General features: G+C 37.3%; 3 protein-coding genes and 2 non-coding genes across 7 annotated transcripts in view; 3 read left to right on the top strand and 2 right to left on the bottom strand.

The window, feature by feature from the left end:
• The first annotated feature begins 919 nt into the window (after positions 1-919).
• On the top strand, positions 920-4,903 carry LOC18992376 (microtubule-associated protein 70-2). Of its 2 annotated transcripts, none has more exons than XM_024152634.1 (12): positions 920-959; positions 1,110-1,420; positions 1,527-1,612; positions 2,073-2,138; positions 2,229-2,399; positions 2,497-2,667; positions 2,780-2,935; positions 3,049-3,195; positions 3,310-3,381; positions 3,472-4,011; positions 4,100-4,287; positions 4,448-4,903. In XM_024152634.1, exons 2-12 carry the CDS (start codon positions 1,171-1,173, stop codon positions 4,485-4,487), a joined length of 1,887 nt encoding a protein of 628 aa, XP_024008402.1. In that variant the 5' UTR covers positions 920-959; positions 1,110-1,170; the 3' UTR covers positions 4,488-4,903. The 2 variants fall into 2 exon arrangements, with proteins under 2 accessions (XP_024008402.1, XP_006415832.1); XM_006415769.2 differs by having other exon boundaries at positions 920-973; positions 1,115-1,420.
• Positions 4,904-5,132: 229 nt separating this feature from the next.
• On the bottom strand, positions 5,133-6,831 carry LOC18992375 (putative caffeoyl-CoA O-methyltransferase At1g67980). Of its 2 annotated transcripts, none has more exons than XM_006415768.2 (5): positions 6,690-6,831; positions 6,408-6,493; positions 6,048-6,192; positions 5,823-5,951; positions 5,133-5,599 (listed from the first exon to the last, which is right to left on the bottom strand). In XM_006415768.2, the coding sequence occupies exons 1-5, from the start codon at positions 6,741-6,743 to the stop codon at positions 5,306-5,308; spliced, it is 708 nt and encodes a 235-aa protein (XP_006415831.1). In that variant the 5' UTR covers positions 6,744-6,831; the 3' UTR covers positions 5,133-5,305. The 2 variants fall into 2 exon arrangements, with proteins under 2 accessions (XP_006415831.1, XP_024008691.1); XM_024152923.1 differs by having other exon boundaries at positions 6,420-6,493.
• A 2,153-nt stretch (positions 6,832-8,984) lies between these two features.
• LOC112084247 lies at positions 8,985-9,068 on the top strand. Its single transcript, XR_002898203.1, has one exon. It is a non-coding gene; the product is annotated as a small nucleolar RNA Z159/U59 (small nucleolar RNA).
• Positions 9,069-9,168: 100 nt separating this feature from the next.
• Positions 9,169-9,255, top strand: LOC112084246. The gene has a single exon (XR_002898202.1). It is a non-coding gene; the product is annotated as a small nucleolar RNA Z159/U59 (small nucleolar RNA).
• Positions 9,256-9,790: 535 nt separating this feature from the next.
• Positions 9,791-17,063, bottom strand: part of LOC18992373 (THO complex subunit 2) — a 14,094-nt gene continuing 6,821 nt past the window's right edge. Inside the window, exons 19-32 of the mRNA XM_006415764.2 lie at positions 16,717-16,813; positions 16,509-16,637; positions 15,899-16,002; positions 15,462-15,642; positions 15,113-15,279; positions 14,330-14,936; positions 14,126-14,230; positions 13,069-13,224; positions 12,865-12,945; positions 12,408-12,794; positions 11,759-11,975; positions 10,875-11,662; positions 10,293-10,609; positions 9,791-10,137 (exon numbers count right to left, since the gene is read on the bottom strand). Of these exons, the coding sequence (XP_006415827.2) occupies positions 10,068-10,137; positions 10,293-10,609; positions 10,875-11,662; positions 11,759-11,975; positions 12,408-12,794; positions 12,865-12,945; positions 13,069-13,224; positions 14,126-14,230; positions 14,330-14,936; positions 15,113-15,279; positions 15,462-15,642; positions 15,899-16,002; positions 16,509-16,637; positions 16,717-16,813 (3,406 nt within the window). The 3' untranslated portion in view covers positions 9,791-10,067. The remainder of the gene's footprint in view (positions 10,138-10,292; positions 10,610-10,874; positions 11,663-11,758; positions 11,976-12,407; positions 12,795-12,864; positions 12,946-13,068; positions 13,225-14,125; positions 14,231-14,329; positions 14,937-15,112; positions 15,280-15,461; positions 15,643-15,898; positions 16,003-16,508; positions 16,638-16,716; positions 16,814-17,063) is intronic.

Raw genomic sequence — 17,063 nt, 5'->3', positions numbered from 1 at the left:
ACAGTTCATATACTTTTCTTATCGTGGTCCATTGATTTTTACAAAGACATAGAACCAACTAACCTTACTTGAGAAAAAAGAGAAGAAGCATTATCCCTCGAAAAAGGAAAAAGTGAAACAAAATATTTGGGACATCGAACATTTTCCCTCTTTTCACGCGCAAAGCATCTAACCTTCACTAATTACACCTTTTTCTTACTAATAATCAGACAATTAAACATATTTTGACCACGTCAACATATTTTAATCATAAAAACTAACTATTCACCTATTAGCAAAAGTTAAATACATATATCACATAATTTGCTTATAAATATTAAACTGAAAGGTGTTCTCTTTTCGCTAAATTATCTTTTGAAGAAAGGAATGTACTACAAACAAAATAGAAATCTAAAAAGGAGAATTTGTGGTTACTCTTAATGGAACGTAAAACACTTTGTATAAATTAAACAAACAAAAACCGCCAATTTAAGCCTCCCAACAATCTCTTTGATGTTCAGATATAATAATTAAAATTAAAAAGTTAGATAACGTTGTCAAATATGAATTCAACTAAAATTTCATTCTACCAAATTTTTATTTATTCCATATACACTATTTGTTTTTTATTTATAGTTAAACACCATAAATGTAAAAGATAATGTTAAGGGAGATCTGGAAACAGTAAGCTACTATATAAAAACAGTAGAAAACATAGTACTAATCTCTATTATCTCACTTTAGTTTATTGATTAATCTGAAAAGTAACATGTTCAAACTTATGTGTATTAAGAAGAGATTAAGGATTATTAATCTTGCGTCATCCTATCGCTTTCTTGTCAATCTAATAGAGAGAGAGAGGGGGAGAGAGAAACAACTGTAACAGCATTTAAATCTCTTTTCTCCTTTTCTCTAATCTCATTCTCTTCTCTCAATAGAGAAAAAAAAAAAACGAAAGAGCTCTCTCTCTCTACTCTCTCTACTCTCTCTCTAGGTTAGCATCATTCTCTCCTCGTGTGACTCCTAATCTGAAAACCAGGGAGCATTTGGATCCCAATAACTCCTTTTTAGCTTCTTCTCGAAATCTGCATTATTCAGCTCAGTGTTGATACTCTTTTTTTTTTTTGTTGTCTAGCATTTTGGGATTCCGCGGGATTTTGGGAGTGACCGTGAAAGGGAATCAGATCGGAGATGTCGGATGTTTCCGGTGACGGAGATGAGTCGGCGACGGTAACCGAGCAGGCTACGCAACCGGCGGCGTCGTATCCGTCGCTTACGGTGTCGGCGTCTTACAAGGAGAGCGGCGGAGGAAAAAGCTCTTCGAAGCGGAGGCCAACTAGGCCGAGCTTCGACGCTGCGGCTGATAATGAGTTCATCACTCTGCTCCATGGCTCGGATCCAGTGAAAGTGGAGCTTAATCGATTAGAGAACGAAGTTAGAGGTTTGATAAAATGCTTGCTCGATCTAGTTGTGTTTATGCGTCGATTCGGTTTCAATTTTTTTTGCTTGATTGAGTCTATTGTTCTGAACAATCTATTGGGATGCAGATAAGGATCGAGAGTTAGGGGAAGCACACGCTGAGATCAAAGCGCTCAGGTTTTCTGAGAGGCAGAGAGAGAAAGCTGTTGAAGAGGTTTGTTTTTCTTTGTATTCTGATTTTTCTATTTTTGTCTTGTGTTGTGTTCGTTTGAAATTCTGCAAGCTTTTTTTTTTCTTTTCAATTTCACATTTAGCAATTCTTAGGGAAGTTTTTTTTTTTTGGTTGCTATATTTCACATCTGAGTTGTGTTTCACTTTATTTCTTTCTTTCATTACGAATTCTAAGTTTTACTATTGTAAGTTGAAGAATCAAGAATTCACCTGCCATGAATGGTTCAGGTGCATTTATCCCCAGTGGGTGCTAGCATTCAGGATTTTACTGCTGCTTAGTCTTGATCAATTATTACATCATGGTGTTTGTTCTTGACTTTTATGTTTCAACCGTCAGAGATTTGTACATTCTCTTTATTGGTCTTTAAGTAGTTGCAAGTGAGATTTCATGCTTCTCATGGATTGACTTTTCCTCTTATGTTTTTTTTTTTTTTGAAATTTAGCTTACTGAGGAGCTTGCTAAGTTGGATGAAAAGCTCAAGTTGACCGAATCCATTCTCGAAAGCAAAGTATTACTCGATGATCCTTCCTTTGCTCAAGTATGTTCACCTTTCATTTTTTTTTATACTAATAGACATATGATATCAACCGTGTTGCAGAATCTAGAAATCAAGAAAATCAATGAGGAGAAGAAAGCCTCAATGGCTGCTCAGTTTGCTGCTGAAGCCACCTTAAGAAGGGTCCATGCTGCCCAAAAGGATGATGACATGCCTCCAATTGAAGCCATCCTTGCTCCGTTAGAAGCTGAACTTAAGCTTGCTCGATCAGAGGTTGCCTTTTTAAGTCTAATTGCTTGATCTCTCTACCTCCATATCGGGATTTTGAAAATTAATGAAGTCATTGATCAACTACCTTGTTTCTCCATAGATTGGTAAGCTTCAAGAAGATAACAGGGCTTTGGATCGTCTGACTAAATCAAAGGAAGCTGCCTTACTTGATGCTGAGAGGACCATTGAAGGTGCCCTGGCAAAAGCAGCCATGGTGGATGATCTTCAAAATAAGAACCAGGAGTTGATGAAACAAATTGAAATCTGTCAGGTTCTGTAGTTATCATCTTATTCTTTGTAAATACCTAAACACGCTAGTGGTGTAATCTACCCATCGCACGTCGTTTGCCAGAAATCTTAATAAGTTTATTCTATGTTATTAGGAAGAAAACAAAATTCTAGACAAAATGCATAGGCAGAAGGTTGCTGAAGTAGAAAAACTCACTCAGACTGTACGGGAGCTGGAAGAGGCTGTTCTTGCTGGTGGTGCTGCTGCAAATGCCGTAAGGGATTACCAGCGGAAATTTCAAGAGATGAATGTAACTAAACAAACTCCACAAGCCTTCCAAAAAAAGAGAGCAATAAGTCTGTAGTTTGTTGCCACGAGAATTGCCTACTGATGAAGAAATTCTATTCTTGCTGCATCTTTCAGGAAGAACGGAAAACTCTTGACCGGGAGCTTGCACGTGCAAAGGTTACAGCAAACAGAGTTGCTACGGTGGTAGCAAATGAGTGGAAAGATGGCAATGATAAAGTGATGCCTGTAAAGCAATGGCTTGAAGAAAGAAGGTTTCTACAGGTTTGATTAGATATGATGGCCCCCTCTCCTAGATTCTTAGGATGCAAATTCTTTGCAGTGATCAAGGCACAGTCATATCGACATTCTCAGTTCTTGATTCTCTACTCTTTGCAGGGAGAAATGCAGCAACTTCGCGATAAGCTTGCCATAACAGATCGAGCTGCTAAATCTGAAGCACAATTAAAAGTAATGGATCTTACGCATTAGTCAGCTTCTCTCATTCGATTTTTTGCTGCAAAAGACAAGAAGTAAAATGTTTGTCTGTGCAATTACCAGGAAAAGTTTCAACTGCGTCTTAAAGTGCTTGAGGAGACACTTCGAGGAACTTCAAACAGCAGCACCAGGAACACATCCGAGACAAGGAGCATGAGTAATGGACCCTCTCGCAGGCAATCGCTTGGTGGAGCTGACAGCTTACAAAAATTTCCATCAAACGGTTCTTTTTCAAAGAAAGCTCCAGCTTCTCAGATGAGACATTCCTTGTCTATTAATTCAACTTCTGTGTTGAAGAATGCTAAAGGAACATCTAAGTCATTTGATGGAGGCACAAGATCCTTGGACAGGGGCAAAGCACTCTTAAACGGACCTGGGAATTATTCTTTCAGCAAGGCGTCTGATGACTCTAAGGAAGCTGAGACAGCTAATGGGTGGAAAGAAAATTCGGAGGAGAAGCCAGAAAGTGAAAACCCTGCAGCAGAAACCGAGGACAGTGTCCCAGGTGTTTTGTATGATTTATTACAGAAAGAAGTAGTTTCTTTGAGAAAAGCCTCTCATGAGAAAGACCAAAGCCTCAAAGACAAGGATGATGCCATCGAGGTAGAATTTCTGCATGTGATTCTGTCGGCACATATGAAACCGTTCACTGTTGTAAATGGAGGCAGTCTGATAATTTGAGGTTTTGCAGATGCTAGCGAAGAAGGTGGAAACTTTAACAAAGGCAATGGAGGTTGAAGCAAAGAAGATGAGAAGGGAAGTAGCTGCCATGGAGAAAGAAGTTGCTGCAATGCGTGTGGAGAAAGATCAGGACACCAGAGCCAAAAGGTTTTCAAATAGCAAGAGCTCATCCAACACCGCCCAGATACTTGCTGGAAGGTATATAGCTAGTTTTCACTTTGTATCGCGCAATTCATGGGGAATCATCATGATCGTTTTACAGCTTTCTATACAGTTTTCAGAGCTTTCTCTACAAAGTCAGATTTTTTTAATACACAGCTTAATATTCAAACTGACTTTGGTATTTGGATTTGCGCAGAGCTGCTGGACGAAGTGGGTTAACGAAGAGTACCCAGTGAGGGTAGCTTCCATAATATTATTAAGCGGTTTAACCTTATATCATGCTTTTACTTTGTGTTTTTTTTTTTACCTCATGTGATTGATTGTATCACCATATAACTTAGCATGCTGCTAATCCCATCCTCACACCTATAACCCAGTGAGTTTGAGAGAGTTTGTGACCTAGATCGGGTTTAAACTGGTTAGAGGGAGGAGAGAAGAGAGGAGGAGAGGAAATGTTGACATTTTGGCTAACGTTTTCGTCTCTTCTTCGGAAGTTAGTTTGTTTGGGTGTATAGGTTAGAGAGCTTTGTATTGGCTTCTCTAGAGAGAGAGAGAGAGAGAGAGAGAGAGAGAGAGAGAGAGTTTGTGTACCTCTGATTCCTTATTTGTTTGTAGTACTCTACTTCAGTCTTTGTGTGATTATTCGTTTGAATGTTGGGTTTTCAGATATATGAATATGATTTATATAAATGTTTTTTATTACATATTGAAGCTCAGCATCGCTTTCCTTTCTGTCTCTTAATTTTTCTTATAGATTCTTGTGTTCGACTTGCAATTCATGATAACTGACAATAACTAGGGCCTTAACTTGCAAATCAAATTCCCAAAGAACACGATCTCGCCACACAGGTAAATTTTGTATTTAAAAGCTAAAGAAGAAGAACAACAACAATCTTTAGCATAATACAACACCTACAAACGCGAACCAATCTCGTCCGGGAAAGCACACACGCAATGAGCAAAAACAGAGGAAGAGAGTGCATTATAGATTCTAACAACTTGATTAAATAAAATAAAAAACTAAGAACACTTGGTGTTTTGATGAGTCTCTTAATCACACAAGGCGTCTGCAGAGAGTAACACCATCACCAATGGAGACTTGAGATAGCTCTATTCTAGCATCAGAAGCGAGCCGCTTGTTCAAGTCCATGAGGGCTTTTCTGTTCACCCTCATGTGTTCTGGCACGTTTTCCTCTCCCTCCTCCGCCACAAACCCAAACCACAATGTGTTATCAAACGCTATTATTCCACCGACCTTTACCAGCTTCAGTAGTCTCTCGTGTACGTTGGCATAGTTTGGTTTATCAGCATCAACAAATGCAAAATCAAACTCCGGTTTTGGATTCTCCTGTGCCACACCATCATGCATTAGCCAATGTCATCATAAAACGACTATATTTTTGACATCATCATCAGGGCCTCAAGGGAGTGCTTAAGATTTTCTTATAAGAAGCCGCAAGCTAAACTAGAAAATATATCTAACAACATATAATATAGAGAGCAAAATAATTGCTAATAGTAATATAACAAAACAAAAGCATGACTGATATTTATAAAAAAGGATTACGTACGCTCAACATCTTGTCTAAGGCCTGGAGACCATCAGATTGTATGAAATTGATTTTGTGATCAACGCCTGCGTTCTTGATGAACTCTAGACCCACCTCGTATGCTTCTTTATCAATGTCTATTGCAGTAATCTAGATATATATTCGTAGATGTTAGCTCTTATTCATTTTTGTTTATTTGATTTTTTTAGAATAAGTAATCAAGGAGGAGTGTTTGTATATACATACATGGCCATCCTCAGGCAATGCGAAGGCCGTAGTGAGCAGCGAATAGCCCGTGAAAACACCAAGCTCTAGCGTATTTTTGGCATTCATCATCTTTATAAGCATCGATAGGAAAAGCCCCTCATCAACCGGGACCTCCATCTCGCTTCTGCGCATATATCAACACAAATGATTTAGTTGTTGTTAGTATAATCCTTGAGTTGATTCGATTAACGTGTATTTACGTATTAATTGTTTGTTTACGTTTGTTTTTGTGTTCAAACGTTACAAACGATCAAGAATATATGATTATATAAATTCTTGCAAAATACTAGCTCAAGTCAACTAATGGTGGACACGGCAGGAGGTTGTAGCCAGACTTACAAATTGCCATACTTGTGGACAGTAGCTTCTCGTAATTTCTTGAGCTGTTCATGCTCCCTTGGATACGCCGTCGTTTCGAAGATGTACTGTATCACACATATCACAACGTTTGATTCATAACCACAACCGTATAATACATGTGTCGATAGCATTTACGGAAGATCTTAAATCATTAATGATAAAGCATCTTCGATCTATCGGACAATAAAGTAAGTTATATTTTGCAGATCAAAGGATCCGAGCAAAAACAAACTTAATGAGAAATTAGAGTAATTAAACGACCTTTTTAAGAGCCTCGTTCTTGAGAATCCCTTTGGATGGAATCTGTTTCTCCATAGCTCACTCTCCCTCTCTCTCTCTCTCGTGATGCCTTCAACTTCAGTGCAATGCCAACTAACATATAACTCTAAAGCTCTATTTCTATTTACTTTGATACTTTCCCTTAGCATAACTTTATGACTTTATTTAAAGAGAATCTCAAAAGTTAATAGTGTTTAGTGGCCTAATAATGATATCAATAGCTTGACACCACATTTACCCTGTCAATATGTGGACATGGCAGAATTTGACTAAGAGGTAGTGTTTTTTTAACTGATTCTCAATTAAATTGTCAACATAATTTTAAATGTTAACATAAATTATATTAATATTTAATAGAAAGATTCAGATTAATCATAAAAAGACTTGTGTAAGAAGAGTTTATCAGAAAACTTCTCTCTTCCATTTTTTTTTAATTATGTATTTAGTGTGAGAAATTTATTGAAATTTTTAATCATTGCTTTAAATTTGGTAGATTTTTAATCATTGCGGTAATAAACTAACCGTCCATGTAACACCTTTGATGCAACTAATCCGATAAAACGGCAAGAAAAGCGGTATATGGTGGCGGTAATGATTCGTACGATGCCGCCTAGAAAACATAATATTGTAGCTTACCGCATCGAAAAAATAAGATGACAAGCAAAAAACAATAAATTCAAGTGTTTAAATTCGTCGTTTACTAAAACAAGTGTATACATTTTTAGTGAATTTTTTACTTATATGTATTTCTTAATCTAGTTTACTAGTCTCTGTTACAATGTCGTTTATCATAAAGGAATTTGAAGACCGCTTTTCTTTTGTTGTATTTCCATCTCTTATTGTTGTCATTATTTATCACATTGTCAAATTTTCTTGCTAAAATTAAGTTGTAAATTTTATTTATTGTATGTCACCAATTAGATTCAGTGTTTCACATTCAAACAGTAAATTATGATCAAGTCCTTTTCAAATGGAGTCTTTCGTTTAACAAAAACAATACACATTGGTGAACGAGTACTCTCCACTTTTTTTTTCTAATGAAAATCTTAAGCTCGCATTCCACATTAGGTTTAGTAAATTACTTGTAGATCTAAATGTGGCCCAGGAGGTAGAAAAAGGTATAATTTCACGTGATCAAAAAAGTATAAGATTTTAGAGAAATTTTACGTTACTTTTTTTTTAACGTTACTTTTGTTACTGTCGTCAGGAAAAAAGTAGCGAATCTAGAAAAGAAGAAACATGCATGTGTTGATTTGGTGGTCGAATTCAACCATATGTACGTGGATCACATATTGTCTAAGTAGACTCATGCGGATGTGATCCAACGTAACAGACTAACAGCTCTGGTGTGTATCCATGGAAATGGGCCGATAGGTGCGATGGTTTCGTTCACAATCCAGAATCTAAAAATAAGCTTGCAATTTGATTATTATCCGTTTATAATTTCAAGTTTTGGAATTTTTATGTTTCTACCATATGGAAACGCTTAGTAAGCTCAAGAAACCTTTTTTTTTTTTGGTTAAACTCAAGAAACCTTGAACTTACGAAAATGCATAATTTTCGTGAATATATATGTTCTTGATTGTGTTGTTCTCAATGAACGTTGTTCATTTTTTCGTACTTATAGCTGAACCCAAATTTCAACGATCAAACATGAAATAATGAATCAATCAAAATGTAAGCTGATGAATAGTCAACCTATATTTTGGTATGATGGAAGTATTTTAATCATTCCAAAATATTTTGTTATCAAAATTCAAATACTTAAATAAAAGAAGTAGAAAAATATATGTTAAAAATGTAAATAAAAATAGGAAACCAAATCTTTAATAAGAAACATACAATGTGATTGTTACAAAAAAAAAAAAAACAAAAACAAAAACAAAAACAAAAACAAAAACATACAATGTGACTATGTGAGTGGTTCTAATTATTTTCTTTCAAAACAAAAAGAAGTTAATTCTACGAAGAAAATTATGGGCTGGTGTGGACATTAACAGTGGCTCATTCTAAGCCCATATAACCCAAAGGCAGAGCTAGGGTTTACTCGCAACTGTACCTCCCTCTTCCAATAGCATATATATAAATTGCGTTGTGATGAATATGTATCCTACACCAATCACCTTCGTAGCCTTTTTCAATCAATCTTTCGAATTTCTTTATTGAATTTTCAATCGTAGTGATTCTATTATCGTTGTTTCGTTTTGATAAAATCTATTTCATATCCATCTCTACTTCGGTAAGAGGCTATGGATCTTATCTTTTGTGTAATAATTGCCTCGCGATGATGATCAAAACATAACTTTCGTTCTTCCGAGATTCATTATGCGGAAAATTTATGGAGACCTGAACTGAGTGATGGCAATTTCTTTCCTTCTTTTTGATTTTTTTAGTTGGTTGCTTAAAATTTACTCGTAGTTTTATGAAAAATTAAGCTTTTTCTGTTGGTATTTTCTGTTTTTGCTCTGATGATGCTAAAACTTAAAACTTTCGTTCTCCTGAGATTTCGATGTGCTGAAAAAAATATGGAGACCTGAACTGAAGAGTTATTTCTAGAAAGTCCTTTTTTTGTTTTCGTTATTATTTATTCTTTGTTTCTAAAATAAGTTTTGCAACGCCTATCGGATTTGTGACCTTGTTTTGAGCTGTTAATAATTTTTTGAATCTGGTTCTCTATAGGCATAAGAATTTGAACACGATGAAACCACTGATTTGTATGAAATTAACATTAAGACCGGTGTTAATGTAAAAAATTTCTACTTTAGAAATGGAAATTGTAGAGCTAATTTATTACCGGCTAAATTAGCCGATGTAACAACTTGAGGACTGAAAGAACGTATTGACGCATTTTAAGAAAAGTAAGCAATAATTCAGTAAACTTACGATCGTATGCCTACAGGTTTGATGTTATTAAAATTGATTAACAGAGCGATGTAAGCAGAGATCATAATTATGATTTTGAATGTTGTGGTTGCGCAATATGAAGGCAAAATGTATTTCAACCTTTATAACCAATAAACTCGTAATAATGATTTTGAATCGACAACGAACTCATGATGCCACTGTAAAAATTTATACAATAATTTTTTTTTCTTTCTTTGTTCTTTCTGGTTGGTTATCTATCAAACACTTTATTGTATTGAAAATTAACCGTATTATCCAAAATATTTTGAAGTTACAGAAAATATTCTAAGTCAGTTATCATTTGTAAAACCCGAAAACAAAAACCAAACCGAATCGAACCGAAATTGAATTTAATCTTGAATGGGACTTAATATTTTAAAACTGAATCGAGCCAAAACACCCAAACCGTGAAACCGAACCGAAGCCCTTAACCGAATGCCGCGAATCATCATCAGTCTACTTTCGATCTCTCCGCTTCCGTTCTGCTCTCTGCCTCTTGTCGTCTTCCCACTCACGGTCATACATACTATACCAAGGTCAAGGAAATAGCTATTCTTGGATTTGGATTTTGCAACTCTGAAGATACCATCAATGATGCATCATATAAGGGATCATTTCATGATGCAAACTCAAGCAGAGAGATTATAAAGTTGGTAAACGAGGCTCTTTTTTTAAGGATACGGGTCAGGATCACGACGAGCCATCTTGCTGGAAGCTTCTTTACCAAGAAGTCTCATGCTTGGCTCTTCAAGATAACCTCCATGTTGAACCATGCTACTGCTCTTCCGCTCTCTGCCTTCGTACGATGATGGTCCCATCCCGATTGATAAAGATGACTGATGTGGCATTGGAGAGTACTCCCCTGGCTCTGCAGATGCGACCTGTTGATCCCTCTTAACCTTCCTTCTCTTGGAAGCTTCAAAATCATCTTTCAAAGGGATACTTTTTTCTCTTTCCCTCTCTCTTTCCCTTTCCCTTTCCCTTTCTCTTTCTTCTCCCTGCATAGAGTTGGCATAAGATGTTTATTCCTATGCTCATACAAGGAGACCATTGCGGAAACAAAATAATCCATGGTGTTTCTCCTCTTCTTTTTTTTATAATAAAAAGTTGAGAACTGATAAAATATGTATCGAACAATAATGCACTTCAAGAAATCATTAATGATTTACCATAAGACAATAGTATATAAGAAAACGCATAAGAAACCATGATGATGCACTACAGGGGATAATGCTAACAGCGGTAAAGAGGGAGCCATGTTACCTTCACAGTGATTGATTCTCGGTCATCTCGCTTTCGGTCACGAAAATCGTCATCTCTTCTGCGTTTTGCATCATCTACAGAAACTAATGAATTCTCCTCAGAGCGTCGTCTCTCTCTTTCTTCATGCCTCGGGGAAAGCCTCTGAGAATGCCTTGTACTCCCACCCCTTCTTTCGGGTTCTTCTTTCGAGGCCATAGATTGTGGAACGATGTTAGGAGGTAAAGGTGGAGGTGGGGGTAAACCTTGGGAATGAAAATGATCATCAGAATGAGATTTCTCAAGTGACGCCTCACCATGACGCGGTTTGTTTCTATCATCTTTGTTTCTTTCATCCTTGTTTCTATCGTAACTCCTAGTCGTTCCTTTATCTAGACTCTTCTCAACTGAGCGCTCTCTACCATGGCGTTCCAAGGATTTGTCTCGTACTTTCTCCACATCATCTCCGCGAGGTTTATCAGAACGCTCCACTCTATCCCTGTGGTCTCGGTCCTGTCTTTCATTACCTTTATCCCTATGGGTGCTTTGGTCATCAGTGGATGTTTTGTTTAAATCCACCCGGGCCTCTGCTGATCTGTCTCGATCACTCGGTCGAGCCTCACTGTCATGCTCTTTGTGCTCAGCATCTCCTTTACGGCGTTTACTTATTCTGTCACTATCTTCAACAGCATTAGCTCGCTTTTGTAACCTATCACTCGATCTCACAGAAGTGTTAATTTCATGCCTAGGGGAATGAACAGTCCGAGAAGATTGCTTTTGTGTATCTAAAGCTTCAGCACCATCATCTTTCACTGCATCAGAGAGATTAAAGTTAGAATACCTGACAAGTACATCCAGCTTTCATTAGCTTCCATGAACATCTAATGATTTTGTGGGAAAGATCAAACCTTTGGACGAACCAGCAGGTAAGCTACCATTGGCTGCTGTGCTGGAAGAAGCTTTGGTCGAACCTGCTTGCCTGCTCTCCAGATAAATAAGATCTTTGTCAGCTGTGGATGTTCTACCAATAGCTTTACCGGATTTTCCATCATCTTTTCCAGAATCTTGTTTTGTTGATTTGTTCATTGATGAAGTCGAAGCACCCCGTTTAGAGGAAGGTTTTACCTGCCATCCAAAACTAATTATACATGATACAAAGTTGAAGCCCAAAATCTTCCTAAAATGTTGATTATCTGAAATATTTTAGTGACCAACTTCCAACATAAAAAAGGTGGGGTTAGGTAGGGGTGAAGGCGAAGAGTGTAGATAGTAGCTATCTTGAGATCAAATCAGTTGACCTTAGCGCTCTTACTCCAGCCCCAGGGCCCACGTGAAGGGATAGCTTAAATACAGTCCATATGTCTACACGATAAACCCAAATCTAATCAAAAGGAGCTGTCAAGAGAGTAGAATGGGCTCTGCCTAACTAATAAGATCGAATGGGCAGGATAAATTTCCTATATAATTTCTGTGGACTGCTAGTGACAAATTTGGGGTGCATAAGCAAAGCAGGGTTAGCCAACTGAACAAATAAAATATCAAAGAACACGGTAATACCTCGGCCTCAGAATACTTCAAAGCAGCTTTGACATGATTCTCATCAGATATTCTGGGTGATTCATCTGTTTCCTTTTGCTCCATTGACTTCTTAGACATGGATGGTTGGGCATCTGATGGATTGCCTCCCTTTGATTTTGGATGTCCCTGATCAGTTTTTGAAGGTATATTTTCCGTTCTTCCATCTGGTGGTTTACTTTTTGACAACTGGTCCTTGCCGCCAGATTCAGGCTGCTGATTAATAGTAGATCTTCCCCCCGTTAGTTCACCTTGGGAGACACCACCTACCAAGCCATTCTGGGAAGGAGCAAGTTTTGGAGTATTTACTGGTGGAGCCTTTAGTTCAAGGAAGCCCATGCTAAATTCTTCGTCTGTAACCCATGATGGCTGCAAAAATCGACATTCAGTGAAAACTGCATAAAACATTGAACATGAAATTGCGATGGGTAACACTCACTTTTCTTGCAGCCAGAGCAGCGGCAACACCAGTTGCCAAGACCTTAAGGTCCTCTCGCTCATCATTTTTAATCTTGGCTACCTGTAAGACCAGACCAACAAAGAAGGAAAGATTAATCTTCTCACAAAGAAAAACACATGCAATGATAGAGATCATACCAACTTAAAGCATATTCATAAGACTGGCTAGTAAGGAGGTACTTGCCCGTTTCTCGAGGTTATATCCAGTCTTCCGAGTAACTGGGAAAACGCCAGATATTCTTGTTAACATAATTAGGGCATTACGAATCTCCATGTACTCATTTGACTCCAGACACTGGATCAAAAGCCGTGTGATTCTTCCACTCCATTTCCAATGTACCTTTCAGGGAGATCAACAAATGAAACAGACATGAAACACAGAAGAAAGAAGACTTTGCTACCAGTAATTAAAGAAGAATACGTTACAGCTAAATAGTAAAAATACATAGGAAAATACATCCAAAGATGAAATGAAATATATCAAAATCACTGAGCAGAAGCAATGCAGTTCCATAAGATAAAATGGTGTTTAATTACTTTTCTAGGCGTCATGTGGCTCATGCCATGAGTTCGATAAATCAAATATATGTAAGGTAGGAAGGTCCAGCTCACATTAAAAACAAATTCAAACAGTACGATTTACTCGAGCTTTACATGATAAGATTTATTGGAGAGTATGAAAATATACAAATAATAGTTATAGTCCACAAAGAAAAATATATTTCTGAACCCGACTCCAAAAAAAAAAAAAAAAGATAGTAATAAACTGGAAAGCCTTCAGTGTCGTGAGAATTCAAGAGATTTTATTCTAAATCCCAATATAGAGAAAATGCACTTAGTAACTCGGAACTCGACTACAGAAGAGAATGTAAACAAACTCTTGCAGGTTTGGTTTCAGACACTCATCATATAACATACAAATCATTCCAGATACACAACCCCTTCGTTTCACCCTAACTTAACCAGCCATCAAAAACTGAAATTTTCCTTTTTTGTCTGTTTTATCTTGTCAAACTTTCTACACGATAGCCTCTTAGGTGTTGAAAGATCTTCACGCTAGCCCTTCCAGAATGTATTAAAATACACCTCTAAACTAAGCTTATCATAATAAAGATCACTAAATAGTAACGAACAAGAATACTTGAATAGATATAGTTTATACCACCTCAAACTTGAGACAGTTAAGAGTTTACACCTCAAAAAGTACGATTATCATAGAGTCAAGGACCAGAATTTCTAACCTTCACAAATTGTCCAAATGTGACACGCTGGCTGTTCGGGTATCTGTAATAAACAGCAAACCCTGGCATGTTTCCGCACTCATGTTCATAGACTGACTCTGCACTCTGAGAAAATATAAGAGACAACATCAGCATTAGAAACTAGGTTAGAAAAAAAAACCCAGTCCTATACTTTCAAGAGTAATATATAATTTTAAGAGTTACCTTCCAGTGGTATGCAATCTTTAAGGTCTCAAACAAAAACCTCCCAAGTCTTCCAACTTCGGATTCAGTGCAGCAGCATATCATTGGTTGTAGCGTTTTACATATCAGTACATCGATATGGTTGACTGTGTTAAAAAATGGTGTTCCGAGAGAGTGGAGCATATGTACAAACATAGCACAGTACACAGAATCTGCCATGCTAAATGTGCAACGAGGGAAAATACAACGCTGCAGGAACTCCATATTGATCTTCAAAGTATCAGGACAGGAGCTCAACCATTTATCCTTTTCACGTGACAGCCTTCGACGGACAGAAGCAACATGTTCTTCATGCTTTTTTAGTTCACTGGTAAGACGATCAAGAGATTCTTGAATCCTTTCCTTCTCTTTTTTTCTCTTCGTTATTGCTGAGCTAGAATTATCAGCAACCTCTTCAAGTGTTTTAAGGGCAGCATGCTGTTTAGATATCTCAGACTCATAACGATTTCTGGGAACGTGGAGATCATACAGGGTAAGCCCCCAAAAAGTAGCATAGAGGTCTGGCGACAGACTATTCCAAGCTTTCGAGGGCAGCATTGTTCTTACTGTATCAAGAACATCGGACCACCTGCAAACATAATATAAACGAGACAAAGTCCAGTAAGTCGGCATCTAGGTGTAATGCAATTAAATAACTAACTAATCACTACAAATCTTCAGAAGGAGAGTATCTGAAACTTCAAATAAACATCACGTCTATAGTATTGCTGAAGTAATTAAATATGCTTAACAGACAAATATTACGTTATAGCTTTTTTAGATGCGCCGCGATCGAGAATCATGGAACTCTCAGATTCTGATAAATCAGAATCTGCATCCATAGATTCTCCACAATCCAAAGGCCATGAAACATCACCATTCCGTCGACACTTGAAGAGCCTCATCACAGGGCGAAATACCAAAAAAGCGACCTGGCAGGGGATTCAGAACATAAGCATGTGCTTCAAAATGCAGCGAAGTAATAAAAAAAGAACGCAATAATAGCTATGATGTAGGCCAGAAAGACATGTGAAAAGTGATGAAATCCATATTGTTGAAGAGTGCAGTAACAGAAGGGTAAAGAAAGGAACAAAGGAAAGAAAGATCGAGAGACCTCTGGCTCAAGATGGTATGTGTGCACAAGCTCATCAAGCGAAGGTACCAGCAGAGCGTAAGCAGCAGCAGGACTAACAGCACTAGAAAGGAAGTCCACGTATTGGAGGAGAATTCCATGACATCTGTCGAACTGTTCAGTTACCATCTTAATATATGGTGCATCCGCATTTACCACAACTCTGCATATCAGGTAGTTTACATTATTATCACATTAATCTAGACCAAATGAAAAAGTGTGCATCCAAATACTCTATTCAGAGATAGGAACATTGTCCGTGGTCACACCAAATATAAAATCTACAATGTAGATAATTAGTTTTAAACACCGATTTGATACGCATATTTTCCAGGTACAAGATGTAGTGTATCGTGCTCCAGTAAAGACTTTTATGCTCCTTGTCAAAAAATTTCAAGCGATCAGATTTGTCAACTTACAGAGAACGGTGCTGGGCGATAAGTAACAAAAGAGGGATAGCTATCTTTGGATCATCATTTGGAAGCAACGAATCTCGTAGACGGTTGGATGATTTGGTAAGTGCCTACAAAAACCAGGAAGAGAAATCAGAATTGTTTAAAAACTAAGATACCTCAGTGATTGAGGTAAATAAATAAATCAAGCTTATATGCTTTTATCTTCAGAGCCTAGCATCTACAGACGTACAGAAGAGGAGGTTTTAAAATGCATTTTCGTACAAGACCAGACATTCTAAATGAATGACTTCAAATGAATAATTTTGCCACAACCCATCACATCTTTGTAAAACGTGTATGCATAAACAAAGCGCACACCAGTGTCAGAATATATGCAGCTGTATAAACGATGAGCTAAAACGGAGATGTAGGGGATCAAACTTGAATATAACCAAATCAATAATGTTTCATTTAGATTACTGAGAATAAAAAACCTGATTTTCAAGCAGACAACTTCATCAATTTTCTCTAACAGTAAGAAAATACAGGCACTTATGGTAAAGACCAAACCTTGGCTCCTCTGAAGATTTAATAAGAAGTTATTTTAAAATTCTGAGGATCTAAAAACACGAACCTTGTTGTTCCGTGTCATGCCAAAGGATGTTGCGTGATAACGTAAAGTCTCACTTCCTGCCATGGCATCCAACTGATCTTCAGTAAGGTTCTCAGTGTATTGCACGTTTGCCATCTGCTGGATCAGTTCCTACACATCATTGTAATTACAGTCACCCACCAATAGCCTGAATAAATTGGATTATACGAATTGAGGAATACAAACCAACCTGGAGAAGAACAAGCTCAATCCCTTGGCCCCTCTTTAACTGGTTCACGAGATACTGGAAAAGACCCCTCAACTCCATTGATGGGTACTTCTTACACCTGGATAACATTATATTGTTTATGAAAATACTCCAAAAAGGTGGTCTTTACAGCTTTAATTACTTTCTGAACAATGCTATATATGCCTCATGCAGTTAAAAATTGGCGGAACGGCAATATTCTAATGGCAGTCAGAGAAAAAGATAAAGCCCTCACGAGAAGAGACATATGAAGAAAACTAACAGGAGGATCAAATGAAAATAACGGTTATAGCGTATCACTCTTCATCCTATCAGGTAAACTAGAATAG

The sequence above is a fragment of the Eutrema salsugineum genome, unplaced genomic scaffold, assembly GCF_000478725.1.
Source record: "Eutrema salsugineum unplaced genomic scaffold, Eutsalg1_0 scaffold_5, whole genome shotgun sequence".
Lineage (NCBI taxonomy): Eukaryota > Viridiplantae > Streptophyta > Magnoliopsida > Brassicales > Brassicaceae > Eutrema > Eutrema salsugineum.
The sequence above is the reverse complement of the archived record's forward strand: the minus strand, read 5'-3'. Positions and strand labels throughout refer to the sequence as shown.